At 41.8% G+C, this 21,943-nt stretch overlaps 1 protein-coding gene across 1 annotated transcript in view; it reads left to right on the plus strand.

Moving 5' to 3' along the window:
• Positions 1 to 21,943, plus strand: part of INTS4 (integrator complex subunit 4) — a 297,022-nt gene that overhangs the window by 170,820 nt on the left and 104,259 nt on the right. The window contains exons 12-16 of the mRNA XM_078658501.1: positions 636 to 778; positions 4,435 to 4,550; positions 8,172 to 8,305; positions 16,151 to 16,308; positions 17,974 to 18,067. Of these exons, the coding sequence (XP_078514627.1) occupies positions 636 to 778; positions 4,435 to 4,550; positions 8,172 to 8,305; positions 16,151 to 16,308; positions 17,974 to 18,067 (645 nt within the window). The remainder of the gene's footprint in view (positions 1 to 635; positions 779 to 4,434; positions 4,551 to 8,171; positions 8,306 to 16,150; positions 16,309 to 17,973; positions 18,068 to 21,943) is intronic.

A 21,943-nucleotide genomic window follows, 5' to 3' on the forward strand; every position in this document is an offset into this window, starting at 1 on the left:
ATGAGCTGCGATGTTTCACATTACAGTTTTGTTTGTATTCCACACTGTTAAATGCATCACAAAACTAGTCAGGATCTGGAGGTGATTACCTGGATTGTGTATTTAACATTTGATATTACTTTCAACATTCAATGTGCATCCCTGCGTGAACATTTTGAGGCTGGTTTAAAGCAGTATTTGGCCAAGGAGTCTTTACTGTCTGCTTATGTGTATCTTGGTGTTGGCCTGTGGCCATCTTTCAGCACTTTGGAAGAATCTAGTTCCAATGTCAGCATTGTATGTTTGCTGTACAAGAAATATGTATACACAACCTGAGTAAATTGCCCAGTTTAAATAGCAAATACATGTATTTGTGGGGAAACTCATTTCATGGGATACGTTCCCCACCGTCTTAATGATTCATGTTTGAGGCACCGGAGGTCAAATAAGTCGTGTTCTCCTCTATTATTTAATTTGGTCCCATATCAAAGCCAAACCCTCACACACTGTTACTTGATGAAAATTCCTTTTATAGTGCAAATGTTTGTCACTTAAGTGTCTCGGTGTTGTGGAGCCAAAGTAAGACAAATAACTAACAAGTGCAATTTTATGGAGTTCGTTGTCAAAATTGGTGATTTTGATGTCTCTTTTTTCAGGATTCTTCCCGAGATATTCGAGAGGCCCTTCACGAGCTGCTGTGCTACACAAATGTTGCCACCAAAGAATGTATTCATCTGGCTCTTGTGGACCTCTTGAAAAACCTCACCAAGTATCCTACTGACCGTGACTCCATATGGAAGTAAACAATACTATTAAGTTTCAGTTGTGAAAGTTCATTGTTTTTAGTAAGACCAATGGAGTTAAACACGGGCACTTTCTTAACATCTGGTGTCAGTTCATCTGTTTATTGTTCTCTAAAATCAGAAACACAGAAGATGTTGCACCCAACACCTGACTTAATGCAGTATTATGTCCATGTGGACAGAGACTGATTAGTGGTGATCTGACATGTGGAAACTTCTTTTAATGAACGTCATTTAGTGAGAGTTATGTTTTTTATTTTCACAGTATTTAATAAAGTTAGTGATTTATATATATATATTTTCACTTAAGGACTCAAAGGTTAAAGTGAGGTTATAGTTTGGTATGGGAATAAGATCCTATTTTACGTAAAAGAAAAAATACTCAGACATTCACTGGAAAATGCAAAGGTTAAAGGTAAGATCTAGTTAGGTGTTAAAATAACAGAAAACCTAACACTTAAAAACCAAGGAAACACTGAAATTCACCAATTATAGTGTACTGAGCTAAATATAACTTGTGCCCCGCCAATCACTGATTATGACCTTGCATATTACATCAGTCATAGCATGTTAAATACCATCACTGATGACCTCTCCACTTAGCTGTCCACATTGATAATATTTGAAAATGGTTTAGCAGTAATGGTGGCACACTTGCACAAAGGATTGATTGCTATTTCCTCATAATTACACTCCTGGCTTAGAAATGACGTATTATCGTGTCCCGTGATTCCAACCTTCCAGAGCAGTATGTGCTGGCCCCAGTGCTCAGCCTTGCCCCGTCTTCTTGTAGCAAGGCTTGTGATAGAACCTTAGACTTTCATCATTTTCCACATGTCAAAATGACCCACTCTGCTACTAGGGATCTTTCCCTTAAGATCTCTACTAGATTTCTCATAAAATTCCTCACACCTAAAGTATTCTTCCTTGGGGCTGTAACTGCTCTAAAATGGTTTGGGGATGTTTGCATCCCTCGAATGTAATCCCCTACACTTGAGGGCATTTCCAGATCATTCTGTCCTAATTGTTAGGCTGTGCTTCCTCCCTAATGTCAGCTTTTCTTTTAACATGGAATGAGAGTGGTCCTGCCATAATTTTTCCACAATCCACAGTCTGAGACATAAGAGGGGTTAAACCTGTTGTGAAGCAGTAGGCCATTCATCAAGTTTGAGATCGCATTAACCATAATTGTTAGAGTGATACTTGGATGTGCATGTGAAGGTGGAACTATGTCAGAAATTGGAAAAGCGGCAACATGGACGTTCCCCTCCATTCATCTCATATTACCACTTGGAGGTGGTTGAGAATGTATTATCTTTCAGTACTGGTGTATCAGGAGAGGTGGATTGTATTTATGGTTTTCAGGTGTTGTTTTTTACTGATGTTTACAGATGAATACAGAGTGAAAATCATCAAATTTCCTGTCTGTGTTTAATTTTAAATATGGATAGATATGGAACATTTGTTTTATTTTGGGCGATTCTCATTACTGTCAATTGTGTGCTAGGCAAATAGCTGTGCAGATTGACAGGCAGGGGAGTTAAAAAAATTATTTATAAAGCTAAATAACTACAAGAGTGCAGTCGTTTAAGCTGTTGTACAATGCAAATGGTTCCAACTGACTGTATTGTAGTGTAACTGGCTAAAACCCATTGGACATTCAAACAAGAGTAAACATTTGTCGTTTAAGTAAATATGGAAGTATGACCAATGTGGCTTAATAAATAATTCCTGATTCCTTGATTGATAGTCTCTGTTCTAGTGCTTGTGTTTGTAGGTTAATGTTTTTGTGTTACAGCTCCTTTTGTTTATCATGTTTTGAGGCTATAGCATGGCCTGTTTTGATTTTTATAGCTCTTTCTGTTTTTTGTTGTTTTTTTAACACATATTTTATTGAGTTTTTCAGTTTTGTTGAGAGTCACATTACTGCCCATCATGTATATGTTAAACAATTGAGCAAGGGAACAGTCGCGCTCCTGGGTGAGAAATCAGGTCAATCTTCTTCCAAAGGTAAAGGTGGGTAGGGTGCCTCCAGTTCGTAGATGTGCAGGGGTAATACCTCAGCAGAAAACCCTTCCTCGGGAAGGGTTGAAATCTGAAGCACTCCTGAAGCGTTGGAATCGCTTTTCCAAAAATTCAATAAAGCAAGTGTAGTCTTTAAAAAAAATCCAAGATTTATTTGTAAATGTCTTTTTCCATATTACTTCTTATGAAAGTTGCGAGGCATAGTTAAAGCTGATTAGCAGGTGAACACATTGAAAATCACGCGGCCCGACTGGGTTGTAGGCGGCAAGCTGTGTTAAATATGCTATACCTGCATAGTTGTTGGCTAGTGGCACGATTCTGTTATATCTATCCTGTTATATCTATTGCGCACCACGCCGGCCCACAGGGTTGTAGGCACTTAACGGTTGTATCACTGCTGCTGTTCCTCAATAAAAACAGGTTTAATACTAAAAATGGCACTTTCCTACACTAAAGAAACACAGGACATGGGCACTATTTTAGACTTTTGATTTCTAAATAGATGGAGATTGATCACAGCACAAGTATGTAACAGGGCTGCTTTACAAGACTACATACTTAATCATGGAAGGTGGATTTATGGCAACAGCATATCTGAAAAAATTAGCACTTTCTTTTACCTGTGCTTTGGACGCACATGAAATAACCACATTTCAGCAGTATTAGCTTGCAGTTCTACTGTTTCACATCTGATGCAATCGTAATGCTTTTCTAGGGTAGGTGCTAATATCATCAGGGATTTACATGGATTGTAAAAGACATCTTTTATTTCCAGTCCGAAAAAGACCTTTCTGGGCACTCAGAAGGTGGTGGCATTTTATGCACAAGAGACCATACTATCTTTGTAGAAGAAAGTTCCCCTTTACCTGAAATAGAATTCTGACCAGTCAGATGCGATTACATTGTTGGGGATGATCTAGTTATGCATTGGTTTAGTTCTCAGTGGCAGACTGCTCAAGAGACAGAGGACAGTCGGTACACAAGGAGTGGCCACAACTTTGGGGACTGGATAGAATAGTTTTTTCATGTAATATGCGTTTACAAATCCACATCACCCAGTGACCATCTCCTCAGATGCATCTCTGACGGTTTGGTGAAGGAAGCAAGTATGCCGAGGATAACAGGTTTGCAAATGTGAATTAATACATCAGACCCTTGGTCTCTAGCTAAAGAGTGAAGCATGTTGATTTGGCTTAAAATTCTGTTATGCACTATCTGAAGTGTTGTTTAGTCTGTGTGCCAGTATCTCAATCCCAGGACCCACCATAAACTCATTCTTGCAGTTGGGCGGAAACGAGCTTGATAGATGTTCTGAATGTGACTATGTTTAAAATGCAACAGAAAAACAAATAGAATGTATGTGTGTTTTGCCAACACCAAACAACTTATCCCGCCCATTCTGGATTGTATTTACTTTTCAAAGAAGTAATACTGTGGTTGATTGTTCATAAATTCACAGATACCGTTTGAAGACCAGTCTGACTTACTTTTTTGGGCTCATTTGTTTGATGATTATAGTTATATTTGTTTAGCAAAATTAGCAATGCGTGATTGTTGACAGAGGTTGCTGGACATTGCATGACTGGACTGCACTGAAATATTGAGCTCCCTGCTTTTTTGTTTTTAGGAGCCTTAAGTTTCTTGGAAGCAGACACCCAACTCTAGTTCTCCCTTTAGTTCCAGAGCTGCTGAGCACTCACCCGTTTTTCGATACCCCTGAGCCTGATATGGATGACCCAGCCTGTATCCTTTTGTTACTAAGCATTACTGCTGTTGATTATGGAGGCAGGGATGTACCTGTGATGTGATCCCAAGCCAACAACGCTCTATTAGCTGTTATACAAGAGTATTATATTATTATCGTGTCTTTCCTTGTTAAATAGCTGCTACAAAGCACCAAACGCATGCCACATGTTCTATAATTTGGGAACTACTACTGGCCATGTGTTGGCATTGCAATATGGAACAAATCCTGTATATGCTGTATTACTACAACTACCTAAAAAAATGCAAATAAAGAAATAAAAATAAATTACTGCCTGTTGATAAATCTGAGAATCGCGAAGTAGGACCATACCAATTGCTATCTTGTGAATCGATAGCATATGAATATATATTCTGTCTGAGGCAGAGAGGGAAATTTGTGGAACTAATGTTCACACCTTAATTGTAGTGTTTTCATGGCCCCATCAAGTAAAACATGCATCATGCTTTTCATGGTTAGATGCATTGCTTTAATGGCGGCTGTTTTTGTTATCCCATATACCTCATATTTCTGTAATTCAGCTTAAGAGATGTAGTTTTCGTATAAGACATATTACAAACCCTTGAATCATATCTTACTGTGTGTGGCCATAGAATCCTCACCGTCCTTCGTGCCTCTCTTTTGTCTATGCGCCCTAGCCTTAACACTTCTGGTTCTATCTCTCCAGATTTGAAACCCTCCTTTGCTTGTACCTTTGCTTCTCTACTCAATCTAATCAGACGCAGAATCTGTCCTCTCTTTCCACGTCTGTCCCTTTTCAGTGTCCTCTTCATCTCTGCTTCTTGTCAACCTCTAACCTGTGCCCTGCCATTACTCACGCCCAATGAGAGCACCTGGTCCACATGACAGAATTATAGGTTCAGCAGCACATATTTAAGTTCATGGACTTGCTGTTCATTTGTGTCAAGTTGACCAACGCATCATTCTTGCGAAAGGGAGGGAGCGTCTGAGAAATGGAGTGGAAAATAAAGCAGAAAGAAGAGGAAGAATGATTTGGTGCTGAGAGTGTACCGCAGTTTTCAAAACAAAACAGATGACCAGTGAAAAGGACAAAAGCGAGATAAAAAATACAGGAGTAAATGCTGTAAAATATATGGGTAAATGTAATGTAAAACACACTGGAATTGTTTTTGACGGTAATAGAAGCACTAAAGTATCACCTGCTTAAGCAAATTTTGAAACATTAATGTGCTTTCTTTGCACAGTTAACTGTTGCCACCCTTGTAGACTTTGAAATTGTATCTCAACTTTATTTGGAAAATCCGTATTAGAAGAGAGTATTTCACCATTTGAGATTTTAGTCTGCTTCCGTCCTTGAGTATTTGCAGCAAAATGTATACTGTTTGATCTAGAGAAAATGGCAGCTCCATGTATTAACATTTGAGAGTTGTTTGCAAGGTTAAATACCTTGTTATGTTAGAAACAAATGTTAGACCTGCCATCTTTTGGCGTGTTTCCCCAGTCTTTTTGCTCTCTGTTTTGATGGTATTCTGGACATCATTTTTGCTGATTTAGTGTCTCTGCGCACTGTTTCACTGCTATTCAGTGCTAAAGCGCAAGTGCTCCCACTGTAAATTGTGTTAGGATTGGTTTTCCATGATTGGCATATTTGATTTACTACTAAGTCCCTAGTAATGTGCACAGGTGTACCCAGGGCCTGTAAATCAAATGCTTCTAGTGGGCCTGCAGCAGTGGTTGTTCTACCCACACAAGTAGCATTTCATAGGTGTCTCAGAAATGCACCCCCTTGCCAGGCCCTAACCTTCCCTCTCACTACGTATAAGGCACCTCTAAGGTAGGCCCAAAGTAGTCCTATGTGCAGTGTGCGGTGTATGTGAAAGGTAGGACATGTAGTAGTATGTTTTACATGTCCTGATTGTGAAATACTGTGCATTTAATTTTTCACGATTGAAAGGCTGCCTTTCCCATTGGTGATCATTGCAGCTGCCTTTTAACATTTTACAAGTGTAACTTTCAATCGGTCTCGCAGACTAAGTCTGAAAGAAATGTATTTAGATTTAATTCCTAAATATCTTGCTCGGTAATATCACAAGCCAGTTCATGAAAAAAACAAAAAATGGGAAAAACAAACATTTTGGAGATGGCCACCCTACCCATCTCAGATAGGGGCACTGCGGTCCAGAAACACATGCTAAACCAAACAATAAATGCATGACCGAGTTCCCTACATGCCTGCAATGTCTCTTATTTTTTTCAGTGCAACCCTATAAAGTATTTCTGCACACCTTACTCATTTTACCACAGTAGGCATTCACAGAGATGACTCTGGTTATTGAGTGCTGTACACTATTATGTATCCTGGTGGTTCATCCAATTTAATACATAATTCGGGGTCCTGCTTTCATCTGCACCTTTGATGAAGAAAGGAGTTTTGTTTCACAGAAACTTTTTTGAAGTTGCATAAAACCTGGAGCCTTTGTCTGACCTAATATGTAAGAGGTCAATTTATTAAATATAAGTTACATAAGGGCTATACTGTGTGATGATGTCTGGCGATATTACCTCTAAAACGGGAAACAGCCTTTACGATGAGGTTTTTACCTCGTTGTGCCTTTAATACGCATTTTTAAGCACGCATATTTTTACCACGTGCATGCCTTTACAACGGATTTAAGGTAAGTTGGGGGTATCCCCCCACAAATACATTGTTTTTATAAATGAAAACAATGCCTGGTATTGACATGCGCTGTAAAAGCATGTTCATGGTTAAAACATGCGTGGTAAAAAATGCGTGGCACAGCCATACAATGCCTTTACCTGCGTTCTACCGTAGTACAGCCCTCTAAAACACATTGACCGCTTGACCTTTGCCCCTTCTAGGACACCTGCTCCTTTAACTCCTCGGGCACGCACCGCCTTGCTTCAGGATCAACATTCTATTGGTGACATCATGACAGTGCAGCACTGGCAGGCTATAAAGGAAAACCGCTTCGTGGCACATGAGGCTGCATACTGCTGGTTAACATTGATAACCCTTGTGAATCAGATGTACCCCTTCTGCTGCATGCATGGGTTGTGACAGCAGTGCACTACGTATGTTTGTTCTGAAGTTCATGTTTAACTTGATCAGCTCAGGTTAGTCAGATACTTATATGGTTCGCATACTCCCTTCTAAATGTTTATGCTTTTTATTCCTCCTGTGTTTCTGTAGCAAAAAGTAGATATTCCATTAAGTAAAAGGTATGAATGCTAGTGACTCTTATGCTCGTCATCCTAAAATCCCTCTTGGTCCAGAAAATCGCTGACAATGTTTCTCCCTCTATGTTTATATCTTTGGTGTAGACTGATGGAAGAGGATTGTAGAATCTGAGCCAGCCAGTGTGCTGAGAGAGCAGGGCACTAGGAATGCATGCACCCAGCACCCATAAAACTCCCAAGTATTTGTTAGACAAGAAGTTTTCTAGCACTTGGACTGTGAGGAAGACATGCCATGAGTGTGCAGAAACATGATATAGTGAAACATTTAGTAAATGGAGTATGGCTTTAAAATACATTTTGCTAGACAATACGTTGAAATACTTTTATTTTATCATTGGTATCTTGTATTGTTGTACAACTTAACTTTCAATTTGTATCAGATATTGCTGTTTTAGTTCTCATATTCAATGCTGCCAAATCATGCCCAACCATGCCAGCTTTGTTCTCGGATCACACATTCCGGCACTACGCCTATCTGCGGGATAGCCTCTCTCATCTCGTCCCTCCACTAAGTGTAAGCTTTCTTTCTGTAAGATTTTTAAAAATATATCATTATGAGTATACACACGGAACATTTATTATAGGTGGAGCTGAGAATTGTGGACAGAAAAAGTAAGTTTCCTTTAGCCAGGCAGACGTTCTGTGCAGAAGCAAACCTGTTTCTACTGACGGTGACATGCTGTTTCTCTACTGTCCATCAATCTAAACATTTCAGGTAGGTGTTGGTAGCTTAAAATGTGCAAAGATTAACATTTTATTTTCAATCTTTTTTTAAATCCTTTTCTGTGAGTCCAATGAAAGGTGTTGAAAGGACTGAGGGAAATTGATGCCCAGTTAAGATCCTCCTGACTTCAGAAGATACTGTCACTTTTGTGTTCTCAATGCGTGTACGGAGATTTTCAGTAAGCTGCAGGCAACGTATTTACAGCGAGTTATCACTGACCTGATCTATGGTGATCAGTGTAGTTTTATGTGCATTGAAACACTGTGTTGAGCCTAAAACGGCTGGCGCTTGTGATGGTAGAGGTTTTCTGCAGACATGTCTTCACGTCTTTGGCATTTGACAAGGTTATTGCGCTGCTTTAAACGTTGTGACAGAAATATTGGTTGGATCGCACTTCTGTATGTCAAACCACTGTACCTGGTTTAGACAAACTTGGTAATTTTAGGTGACTGGGACTATGGATGAGTCTCAATAGTGTTGTGTCTGCTTTGCTGCTGCTTATTGTCCTAACCGTGGTATCCTCTGCATACATCGTATTCACTTCCTTACAGGGGTATTGTCTGTTGATTGCTAACAAGGAACACATTCTCCCTCTTTCTAAGCCATCATCTTCCTGCTGTACCTCAGGGACCCACTGCATTCATAGGATAAAATGCTGTAAATAATAGAAGCAATGCCGGACTGGCCGTAACCGGCTTTGGGCATTTCCCCGGGAGGCTGGAAGGGTAGGTACCGGTTTTCCAGAGGTGGGGCCATTTTTGCAGCGGTGCTGCAACATCGGTCCCCAGTAACAAAAGCAACAGTGCTTTACACTTGCACTCCCGGGGGGCTCGTCTGACAAAATTGTCAGGGCTGTTTTTTGCTCCCTGTCCGGCCCTAAATAGAATTGTTTGGATCTGTCACTGGATTAAAGATAAACAGAGAAAAAACAATTCTGTTTCTGATTTGATTACTACAGGAGGTAAACGGATTTCTCCTGCTCGTCTTGCCCAAGTTGTGGGAGGCTTTGTTGTTCAGATACCTGCTCTAAAGTTGCTTGATGTGTTTCATCGAGACACAGTAATTCCTACCTTGACAAAGTAGGTTAACTTGTGGGTGACATTACCTCTGTCATGGATGTCCAAGATGGCACAGGTGAAAATGATTAAGTTGTTGTGTGGTTTATCCTTTATGTGCCTTTATTCTAGTAGTGTTTTTTTAAGAGCAAGGCAGTATTCTTACCTATTTGTGGGAAATGCAGGTCAAGTAAAACCTGACACCTATAACTCATAGATGAAACACTACTTGGGAGTTCAGCTGCAATTTGTACTTGGCTAGTTTCAAAGGTGTCATACCTTCAAAGGAAGCTTATTGCTTAGGATGCATGAATAAGTTCAATGAGAATAGTCTCTACATTCCACTGCTTTGCCAAACGTCAATTTGCCCCTTTGTTTTGATTAGCATTACGCCATTGGAGACTGTTGTCTATAACTTATGCGTTAGTACACTTTTGCTCACTCAGCTCTGCCTTTGGTACTTCTTGGCTTCTGCTAGGTGGTTAGAGATGTAGACGACACCAGGTGGCGGATTGGAATGGTATGACTTGTGCATCCTCTAGTGACCCATATTCAGTGGCATATTAGAGCTGTGCAGTGGAACCTTTAACTTCAGTGAGCTTAACAGTGGGGGTGCATCTCAGACAAATTTATTATTTTTATTTATTTATGGATTTTATAGAGCGCGCGGCTACCCCCCACGGGGGTGTCCCGGCGCTAAAATTATCTGCTGAGAAGAGAGAAGCGAATAGCCAAGTTTTCAGGCCTCTACGGAACAGAGCTTCAGATGGAGCGAATCTCAGGTCGATAGGTAAGCTGTTCCAGTGTTTGGCAGCTAAGACAGCGAAGGCTCTGCCACCCATTCTTGAGCGCCGAAATCTAGGCACAAGCATGAGACGCAGATTGTTAGAGCGAAGGTCTCTGACTGAGTAAGACAGTCTCAATCTTTTTCTTAAGTATTCTGGGCCGGAGCCGTTCAGAGCACGATAGGCCAGAACAAGCGTTTTAAATTTGATACGGCTGGCTATAGGAAGCCAGTGGAGTTCTTTACGAAACGCAGAGATAGAGTGTCTATATGGGATGTTACCAATCAGTCTTGCCGCAGCATTCTGTATCACCTGCAGGCGTTCAATTTGATACAGAGGGGCCCCAGCATATAGACTGTTGGCGTAATCCAGATGGGCAATGATTAAAGCCTGAGTGACGGTTCTGCGAGCCTCCATTGGCAGAAAAGGGAAGATCTTTCTCATCATTTTTAGTTTGCCAAAGCAGGTCGCAGTAACCTTATTGATTTGAGGGCTACAGGAAAGGGTGTCATCAAATGTGAACCCCAGATTGCGGGCAGAGTGGACCGGGACTGGAGGGGGGTTAAGTACCGTAGGCCACCAGAGTGGGGGTGGGATGGTCATTTTTTGATTAAAAAACAGGACCTCAGTCTTGTCAGTATTAAGCCGTAGGTGATTTGAGGACATCCACGCACAGATTTCGCCCAGACAATGGCGGAAGCTGGAGAGGCTGGAGTCAGAGTGATCTCTAAATGAGAATATCAGCTGAGTATCATCAGCATATGAGATCACTCTGACTCCACATGCCTCCACCACTCTGGCCAGTGGGGCTAGGTAGACATTAAAAAACAGAGGGCTTAGCGCTGAGCCTTGTGGGACTCCGCGTTCGAGTGGTTTGCATCCAGATTTGAAGGGTCTGAGAAGAACCCTCTGTGAACGTTCCAGAAGAAAAGAACTGACCCATGCTAAGGCAGTGCCGCTCAGTCCAATCTGCTCTAGTCGGCCTAGGAGAATTTGGTGGGACACAGTATCGAAAGCGGCGGATAGGTCGAGGAGAACCAACATGGCCTCCTCGCCCTTATCCACACACTCTCGCACAGTCAAAATCCATGTCTCTGAGGCAGCTCGGGATCTTTAGCACTGGATGGATGATGAGTGCCAATCTGACTTATGACAGACTTTTCTTTGCCACATGCTGAGCTCATTTTGGTAACTGATGCATACTCTGCTCTTTAATGGGGTGAGGTGGAGATGAGAAACCTCTTGTCTGAGGTGGAGCAGAAATCCCACATCAACCTCCTGAATTGTGTGCCATTTGGCCGGTCCTCAAACTTTCCTACCTTTCATCAGCGACAGGTGTGTTGAGGTTCTGCCAAGTGTGTAACAAGCAGGGTGGTGTGATGTCTTGTGCATTCTACCTGGAGGTGCTGTGGCTCTGGTGTTAGCTAGACCATCTTGTAATAGTCTTGATAGTCAGTCACCTGGCCGATTCTCTCAACATGCGATCAGAGGAGCTCATCAGGCATTGTCTCGACGACCACAAATGGCGGATACATCTGGAGATGTATCGAAACATCTTTGCCCAGTGGGCCATTTCTTCAGATGATATTTTTGCTACTGCCAAAACAATCTGTTTTGCTCCTTTTGTCCCAGTTTCCCTCCTAGGAACTCTCAGTAGATGTGTTCCACCTTTAGTGGGTGTAGGAAAGTGCCCCTTTTTGTCATGGTCACACCCACTTTTTGCCACCTGTACTGATGTTTTTCGACTGATGTGCACTGGGTCCCTGCAAACCAGGCCCTAGAGCCAGTGATCTTTCCCTAAAGCAAGGTAAACTGTTCTAATTGTAACCCAATTGGCACACGCTTTGGCACAGCTGTAAGTTCTTAGTAAATGGTACCCCTGGAACGTTGGGCATAGGTAGCAGAGGGTCCCTAAGGGCTGCATCATGTATTATGCTACATTAGGAACCTCCATACAAATTGCATGCAGCCTGCCATTGAAGACTGCGTTTCATGGTGCAAGCCATGAGTGAAAACACGACATGTGACACTCACTGTGTGCCATGGCAAAGTCACTACAGGTAATATATGTTGTCACCCCAACAGCAGGCGTTGTTGCCCTGAGGCAGGGTCCATTATATTTCATATGAGGGCATATGTGCAGATATGCCCCTGTGCTGTCTCGTCCAATTTCTAGATAGTACGTGTGAACAAGGTAGCCATCTTAAGTATATGTACTGGGCACTGGTCATTACGAGTTCCCCAGCTACATGATGACTTTGCTGAAACCTATGGGGTTTGGTATCAAACACTTGGTCTTAATAAATTTGTACTGTTACCTTCCCTGGAGTAATTTTCCTGTGCTCAATATAGACTGGACAAATAAACCCTATCCTAAAAAAAACAATCTTGATCTAGACCGGTTGTGGAAGTTTTGGCTGAACTTCCTCAGCTGTGCCCTTGGAGGACCTCTAATGGTCAAAAACTAAAGTGATAGTCATTGTATGTGTTCTCTTGAGCCCAATAGGGCAAATCGATTGGACGTCTGAACATTATACCTTTCTTCACTACGATTTGTACAGTGGTGGTTCCTCCATGGGAGCAGAGAGTGCTGCCCCCCTCCCCACAATGCTGCAGAAAGCTGAAAAAATAATATGGTAATAAAAGGATTTTATTACCATTTAGGTTTTTGACTTTCTGCCGAACAGACAGGTCAGGACGGGGCCAGTACATCATTGCTGCTGATTGGCTGCAATGACAAGTGGCCCTTTCAGAGTAAATTGAGCATGTCGTTTTGGCCGGCTACATTATTACGGCCAAACAGACATGCATAGTTCAACCTCTCCAACCCAGCTGTCATAGACAGCTGGGTTGGAGAGCAGGCACAGGAGTTCAATGCTCTTCGGAGCGCTAAAGCGGCCTGCTCCAGTCAATCCAGACACTGCTCTCATGCAACATGAGAGCAGTGTCTGGATTGGATAAGGAGCTGCGAGACCTGCGCTGGAGGAGTCTGGAGGCGCTGGAGAACACGGAGCACGTGCTGCAGCCTTAAAAGGTAAGTGAAACTTTTTTTTCCATTTAATAATGTAAATGTTTATTCATGTTTTTTTTTTTTTATGCCAACTCACATTTTTGTGGGTCACCAACCAGCACTGGATTTGTAATCACACTTGTATGTGGGGTACCTAGTTGGTTATTTTGGTAATGCAGTCTGTAAAAGAAGCCAAGTGGAACTGCATTGATCTCACTTTGACTCGGGGTTAGCCATCTCAGTCAGGATAATATTGTTTCCACTTTACTTGGGATCTAAAATGAATTACAACGCAGTCACCCTTGCATGTCTTTATTCTAGTTCCCACCCAGGGAATCCTTCATACCATGTTAATATCATCAAAGACCTCCCTGGTGTAGCCCACTCTATTACATACCTAGTAAACCACAGTTTTTGTTTTAGGTTTTCCAAACTTTCCTTCCGGTTTACAAAGAAGGGAGGGGTGTTATTTAGCACTATCACGTACGTTAAAGTCATTGTGTAACTGCTTTCCACCACCTGGTGTTCTTACCAATGGTCCTACAGTCATCATCACTGATTGCTGCATATTAAACATTTTTTTAAATAGCTAAAGATTGTGGTGCAGGGGGTCCCCTCCCCAAAGTTTAAATTGCATCCAAGCCCAATCTCCCCAAGTGCTGCAGCTTTATCAAAGGGGTCCTGGGATCCCATCCCAGAGGCCCGTAGCATTTTTATGTGCTGGAGGAGGTATGCGTCCCCACCCTTCTCCTCCATTGGGGACTGTAACTATGAATCGCGCCGTCGCCATGCACTTCTTATGACCTTATATATTACATCACTCATGACATGTTCTATAGCATCATTAATAACATCACTGATAGTTGAAATTACAACATTGATGAAAACACTGTGCATGACGAGGGCACAAGTTATAGTTACTTCCGCTAACTATAACTGGTGAAGTTCAGTGGTTTTAGCTTTTAAAATGTTATGTTTTAAAAGTGTAGTATAGTATAGTGGAGAAGCGTGGCTCAGTGGTTAGAGGCGGCAGACCCGGAAGCTGAGATCGGTCGTGGACCAGGGTTCGATTCCCCGCCTCGGCGGGTCTCGGGCTCAAAAAATTCCACAGACTCGACAATTCTCGCTCCGGTGCCTACTCGACTCACGGGGTCACACTCTGCGATTCTGGGCAATAGCTTGCTTAATCTCCACTACGGCCCCTCGCGGCAGGATGCCTGGCTTTCACCTTGTGGATACCCTGCTGTGGTATCTCACAGGGGAATACCAGGACGGGTTCCCTAAGCAAGCGCCTTGATACCTTCGGGTGATACGTGCGCCATATAAGTTGCAACACATTTACATTTACATACATTTACATTTATGTTTTAGCTGAGACTTTTACTGAACTATAACGTCACTTTAACCTTTGGTTTTTCAGGGCAAATTTATATACATACACACAAACTCAGTGTTATGCTTAACCTTTTCTGAGAATGTAGAAACTATATTCTTCCTTTTACTCCCTTCCAACAAGTATGATAGATAGTTCCACTATCATTCTCTGTAAGAAGGTCTTTGTTCATCTTGCAGCATACCTTCAAAAGAGATAATTGAATCCCTGCAGCAGAAGGGTTAAAAACATGTGATCGCCTTCTTGGCATTGATCCCTCCACCAGGGGCTGTTCCCTCACAAAAATTGTCTCATGGCAGTGGCCTTCTAGAAATAATTTAGTCTCTAATAGTGTCCTGGTAGTTCTCCACCTCCAGTTGTTTGGATTGTTTGAATTGTTTGAACAAAGGTACCCTTTTCCTTCGTCATTAGAATGTTGCTGTATTTTCTTTCTTGGGGAAGCTTGCACAACGTCTCCAATGACTCGGTCCGTCCGCGTTCGACTCAACAATGAGTTTTCGTGTGTGGTCCTTTATCTATTCTTGACTTTCAGGCCTAGGATGCATTCTAGATTTTTCGAGTCACAGTGACCTTTCTCTTTTTAACATTTGAGGTTCCTTCCCTTTCCATAATAAAGGCAGTAGTTCTGGCAATAGGCATTGTTTTTTTCCTGTCTGTCCTGGTGTATAAATAATAATTTTTGTTCTGAGCTGTTACCTTCATTACTACAGTTAGTCTAGGCCTTTATCAGCTCGCATTACTTAGTCCTTCTACATTCAATTTTCTCTTTTGAGAAGCATAAATCATACTTCTCCTTTATGGTTTGGTACCAATGCACCAAACAATTTGAAGTATGGTACCTTTTGATTTTATTAGTATTTGATCATAGTTCTTTCACCTGTCTGAGTCTGCCTTTTGCTCCAAGACCATTCAGATGTATTTGGTGAATATGCCATCCTTCAGCAATTAGGTTTCTATTATGCTTATTGGGTGAGCTATTCGATTATAAATTGCCTATTGCCTTTCCTGCTCACTACTCAGTTCTACTGACTAAACCTTTTTATCGTTAGTTTTTTTAAAGAAAGTATTACTTTGAAGTGACCTTAAAGAGGTTGAAGGCTTTTTTCCTTTTTTGATGTACAAAATGGAAATAAGGGTCAGAGGCTCATTCCAAAAAGAATCATGGGTGACCCCCCCCCCCCCCACCCATACTTATTCTATCATTGTGTATGAGCATGGATTAATATGTCTAATGGGGTAAAAATGTGATGTCACTAAGCTTCAGGCACAAAAGAAAGAAATGTAGAAACCAGATTAATGCGTATCGAAATAGATGTGATTTATCTACACAGTAGGATTTTAAATGCTTACGTGCCAGTTGAAAGTATTGTTTTATTTCTTTTTTTGATGCAGTTACCAAGTAAGAAGTTGACATCGTTGCCACTTTCCAACAGCATTACCCCTCATGAGGACCCTTCGCAGCAGTTTTTGCAACAGAGCCTTGAAAGAGTTTATAATCTCCAGCATCTTGACTCCCAGGGAACGCAGGAACTTCTGGAGTTCACAATAAAGTAAAATGACCTGAGAGTGCATGCGAATGAATAGATGCAATGTTGAACGTGGTAAAGAATGGCACCCAGTGTAGGTTAAAGGCGCCATTGATAGCTCCACTAGAAGCGCTCATTGGCTTTGAAGTTGTTCCTTACTTCTAGAAAGGACTCGGGGCAGAGTTTTAAATCATTTTATAATTTCCTTGACAGTTTTTAGATCTTAAGTTGCTATTCCTTAAGGTCTGAGTCTGTACAATTCGCAGAATATTCAGTTTCTTCTGTGGCCTTTTTAATTCATATTTTATTGTAAGGATCTCTGAAGAGGAACCTTGCTGAATGCACTCCCAGTCCTGGAAAAATGGACATTGGACACCTATAGGGCACTGGCACAGCTTTCAGTGCACCTTATGTCCTGTAAATAGGCTTATGGAAACCTCTCAGCTAGAGGACACCTTGTATTACATAGCCCACATGGACATCTTGAAACGATCTTGCATCCGGAGCACCTTGTATTTCATACATCACTGCAGTGTTGATTAACTCTTCCCTAGTGTGCTTTGTAGCCAAGTCCTTCCTATCGCCTAACCTCTGGAGACCAAGAGGAATCATAAAATGAGTCCACTGTGATGTTATTGTTAAGAGTATGTCCTGTTAAGTCACCCCAACCAGTGTGCAGTCTGCTACCACCTACTGCTGTGTTTGTGAGTATTGGGCGCCTTTTCCTTTGCACAGTGATTCTAGATACAGCGATTCTGATGAACATATAGAGTAAATGAAGTAAATGATGACCTCTGGCACCACCCAATCCCCCACCTTGGTTTAATAGTTGTTCTGGGAGGGAGATGGAATGTAGCATTACTCATTGTAGGAATGTGCAAGGCGCAGAATTGAAGAGATAAGAATTGGTTCATTTTATTTTTACTTTACATTTTTTTATTGTTTTATTTTTTAAAGAAATCCTAAACCAAACAACAAGGCAGCAGCCAGATTATGTAATATCATGAAAAGGTTGTGTAAAAAAATAAATCTATAGCAGTGAGTCCTCAATGAGCCATACTAGTAACATTAGTGCCTCTACTTAGGTCAGCACCTAATTTGTTACATACTTCATACAATGTTCTTGATTCTTCTTGGATTTAACATTCATTTTTTCCCTGGTGGTAAAAGAAATGAAGCTTAGTTGTCTATTTTGATTGCTAGAATTGGCCATTTTGTACTTTCCATTTAGTGGGTTTTCCTTTTTAAGACACGTGACACCAATCAAGGCCTCCCATATTGAGAACGGTCAATATTATGTATATTATTTATTCAGGATTTGTGACATATTGCATTTATGTAAATGCCAAATTGTAAGTGTCCAATTTTCAAATGACTGCAAGTGCCAATTTCAGAAAACCTCTCCAGTTTCTCTTTTCCCCTTTATATGAATTTTAACTATTGGCATTTCTGCAAATCGAAAATTACCTGGAGTAAATGAACAACAATAGATTGGTTAGTATGATATGCTTTCACTGCACCCTGAGAAAACCTTGTCCTCCAGCTTATAAAAGAGCTCTCAATAAACACTTTTTTGGGAAATGTTGTTTTTGTGTCCAAAAGTAATTATTTTAGGATGTTGTTTTTGTATCAACAAATGTTTTGGGACACTGAGAAAATATTTGTATATTCTTCATTTTTCTTTATCAGAGACCTCCAGCGACTTGGAGAGCTTCAGTCAGAGCTAGCGGGGATAGCCGATTTTTCTGCAACCTACCTACGATGTCAGCTGCTTCTTACCAAGGTTTGATTTCTGGAAACGTGTGTATTCCAATTTCTCATTTTAAAGTTGCTCTCAATGATCAAGTGCTTATTGTCTTTATGGCCACACTGCAGAATACTCCTTTGGTTGGTCCCTTCTAACATTAGTATAGGTACACGAGTGTCTGCATAGGATGTTTTTGTTTTCTAACATGTTATCATTAGTGTAGCACTTTCCAGCCCTTCTTTAAGTGATTGTCATCCATTTTATTGCTTTAGTCCAACAATGAAACCACACTACCTGTTCCCCAAGAATTACTAAACACTGCTTACTGTAATTAACCCACCTCCCTGTAAGCCTCATTGAAAACACTGCCATTTGTTGCTTGTTTATTCTCCAGTTGTTAAATGTTCCAGTTCATTATGAATCACATGCTTGTAGTCTGGTGCTCCCACGGTGAGCGAGTGTTGGTGCTGTAGTGTCCGTGGTTCATCCTTCTCTGACTAGGAAAACTAAATGGTCTTGGATAAGCATTCTTCTGTCTCTCCACTACAAAGGACATTGTTAATGATTGAATCTAGAGAATAATAGGCAGCATGGATCTGGCTAGCAACTTGGTAGCCCTTGAAGCTAGGACATTCTCCCACGGTCACGCCAATATCCTGTTTAAATATTCTATGCCTTCAGTCGGCACCGATACGGCTGGCAGCCTGCCTCTCACCTCCTAGTGAGAACGATTAACTTGCAAGGGCACATAACACATGCTCGAATACGGCCAACCCGTTTCTATCTAACTCCAGTAGACCTCATACTGTGAAGGACAGCAGATAGGCTGCTGCTCCTTCCAATTTTTGTTCCACTAATGCCCCCTCCAAACCTATCCCGAACCTCAAGACTGCTTACATACCTATTGTCTCTACAACGCGTCCTGTTATTTTTCACTCTTCTAATAAGACCTCTTCGCCTACTGCACTCTGGACTTCACATACGAGTTCAGCAGGTGTGGATTTCACGAGATCTTCTAATAGTATTCTATTGTCCACCGTGCCTTAAGTCTCGCACTCTAGCCTATGTGGCAAGGCTCCCACAAAATCCGAGCCCAGAAAGTTGTCACTAATCTCCTGGAATGTAGCTGGACTCTGGTCCAAGACAGCATATCCCGACTGGAATACCCTTAGGGATGATTATGACCTATGTTTATTCCAGGAGATGTGGTCTCTGGAACCAATCCACAGGCTTGTGTATCTCAGTTTTTTTTATTCCAGCAATTCCCAGCTAAAGGGGCAGACCTTCTGGTGGAAGGTCACACGGCTCAAAGCTGCTTTTATTTGCCAAATATGACAACTCTCCACTGAATCACCTGCCATTTTGGCCATTGAGCTCAGTTACAATTCCAAGCCTAGGGTTATTATATTTAATGTTTACATGAGAGGGACCTGAGGAGGGGCAATATGATGCACTATTCAAAAACAATGGAAAACTTTCTTGACCATTTTTCCGTCATCCAGCATCTAATACTGGCAGGCGACTTTAATTCCACATTTGAGCCCCTCGATATTGATGATACACACCTAACACAAACTGAAAGCAAAGCTTGGGCTGTTCCACCTATCCACAAATAGACACAAATCGCTCTCCAACTAAAGGCTCCAACTATTGAATACGGGTCAGGGCTGCTAACGGCCGCACAATATCTGACCATGAAAGGGCCCATACGTTTAATAGACCTTTTCACATCAGCAGAATAGATATCTTAATTGACCCTAGGCTATAGCCGCTAGTTATTGACTTGTGTATTTGAGTGGATCGAAAGCGACCACAACCTTCTTTCCTTGACCATGCGGGCATTGTACTTGACAGTTTCTCTCATCTCTGGTATGTCTCCTTCTACACAGGATACCAGACTGACCTCTGACAGACACCACTTAAACTGGAGTTAAGTGGTAGATCACCCCGATATCCTTTCGACTCTCACTGCAGACCTCAATCATGTCATGGGAGAGCTTAAGATGGGACACTGCTGCCCAAGAACAAGCGATTCTCATTCACGTAGCTTTTTTTGTACATATATCATGACTTTTCATAGTCCAGGCCAACTGCAAAAAACGAGGCACCCCTAAGACAGTGCCTGGTTCAACACAGAATGTCGTAAGCTTCAGCGCTCTCTAGTTAGTGCCATCAAAACTAGAGATATGTATAGCATTCCTTTGGCTAGGAAAGCCTGCAGAATCGCCATTTCTCTTGATAAAAAGAGTTTGGGCGAGCAGAGATGGAACAACCTTAATGATGCCTGTGCTGACAGGGATTTTATTCTATTCTGGCAGTTGGTCTCCCGTAACGGAGCCACAGTCGCACCGAAACCCGAAAATAATGTTGCCTCCCCGCTCTGGGCTGATCACTTTGCAAATCTATTTTCAGATACCTCTTGTATCCTATTGAATCCATCTCGACCTTACCCTGCTCACTATCCTTCTAAGCCCCTGTTTGACATCTTGTATGTTGCCCAATCTCTTTGAGCTGTTGCAAGGGGAAGGGCCTAAGGCGTCCTGGCCGATGTCTTTTTATCTGATACAGAGGCTTGGTCCCGTTATATTCCAACCTTTGCTAATACTATCGCTGCTAGGGCTTCCATCCCGAGTCGTGGAAAGGTGTCACTGACATACCCATTTATAAGAATGGTGACAGGTCTGCCCCAAACAGCTACAGGCCCATGCGTTTAATTGATTGCATCCAGAAAGTCTTCTGCTGCTGTGTGCTTGCCAAAATTCAGTTCAATAAACAGAAGAGGGACCCTGCAAAAAACTGATTCAAAGGGAACAACCCACCAGGGGAAAATATCTACTTAAAAACATGAAAACGGGTGTCCCCACAATAGAAATAGACCAAACAGTATCAAAATATAAGAACAAACGCCCACAGAACAGCTAATTGATTTTCATTATTTATTTTTCCATTTTGTCATTCTCTTTTTTTTGGGATAAGAAAGTCTTCTGCTGCTGTGTGCTTGCCAAAATTCAGGACTGGATGTTTGAGATGGACATCCTTAGTCACTATCAGGGCTTTCGCTCGAAAGTCTCCACCATCAATCAGGCCTTCTGTTTTCTTCTGATCTATTGGTGCTCTTGTCATCATCGGCAAAGACAAGCCTTTGTCGATTTGAGATCTGCGTTTGATCGTGTCCAATGCTCCATTCTTTGGCAGGACCTCATTTACATGAAAATGCCATTGAATATACTGGCTTTGGTAATTCGCCTCCATGAGGGAAATTTTGCATGTATCAGATCAGGATGAGCTGACTGACGAGATTCTGGTCCTTAAAGGTGTAAGGCAGGGTTACATACTGGTCCCAACACTTTTTTCTGTATTTATTAATGGCATTGCATCATTCTTATCTCCGGTTGTAGCAGACGCACCCTTACTGGCCCGACACCCTTTTGGTCTCTAAGACCCTGAGTGGGCTACAGAAACTCCTGGTCCGAGTCGAGGAGTTCTGTCTCGCTAGGGGTCTTAAGATCAGCACTACTAAAACAAAGCTGATGACGTTTAACCTCCATAATTCCAAGAAGGCCATGGTATTGGGGGAGGGGGACTTCTTGATACGGGGTACTGTTTCACTTATTTGGGTATCACCTTTAGTAGACGCATGTCCTGAAAACCCCATGTCACTAAACCTTTCTTAAAACTCAAACAAATTACCGGGGCAACCCTTAAAGAATATCTTGCATCTCACACCAAACCCTTTCCGCCTGCACTCAACCTCTATGAGGTTAAAGCTCTGGGCTCAGCTCTTTATGGGGCAGAGTTGTGGGGCTTTTCCAACATTGAAACCCTGACCAGTACTGAAAATAAACCCCTTCATAATCTCGCATTCCTTTCCCCGAGCACAACTTTGTACCTACTTTTATTGGACATGGAGTA

The sequence above is a fragment of the Lissotriton helveticus genome, chromosome 8 (genome assembly GCF_964261635.1).
Source record: "Lissotriton helveticus chromosome 8, aLisHel1.1, whole genome shotgun sequence".
In the NCBI taxonomy this organism is placed as follows: domain Eukaryota; kingdom Metazoa; phylum Chordata; class Amphibia; order Caudata; family Salamandridae; genus Lissotriton; species Lissotriton helveticus.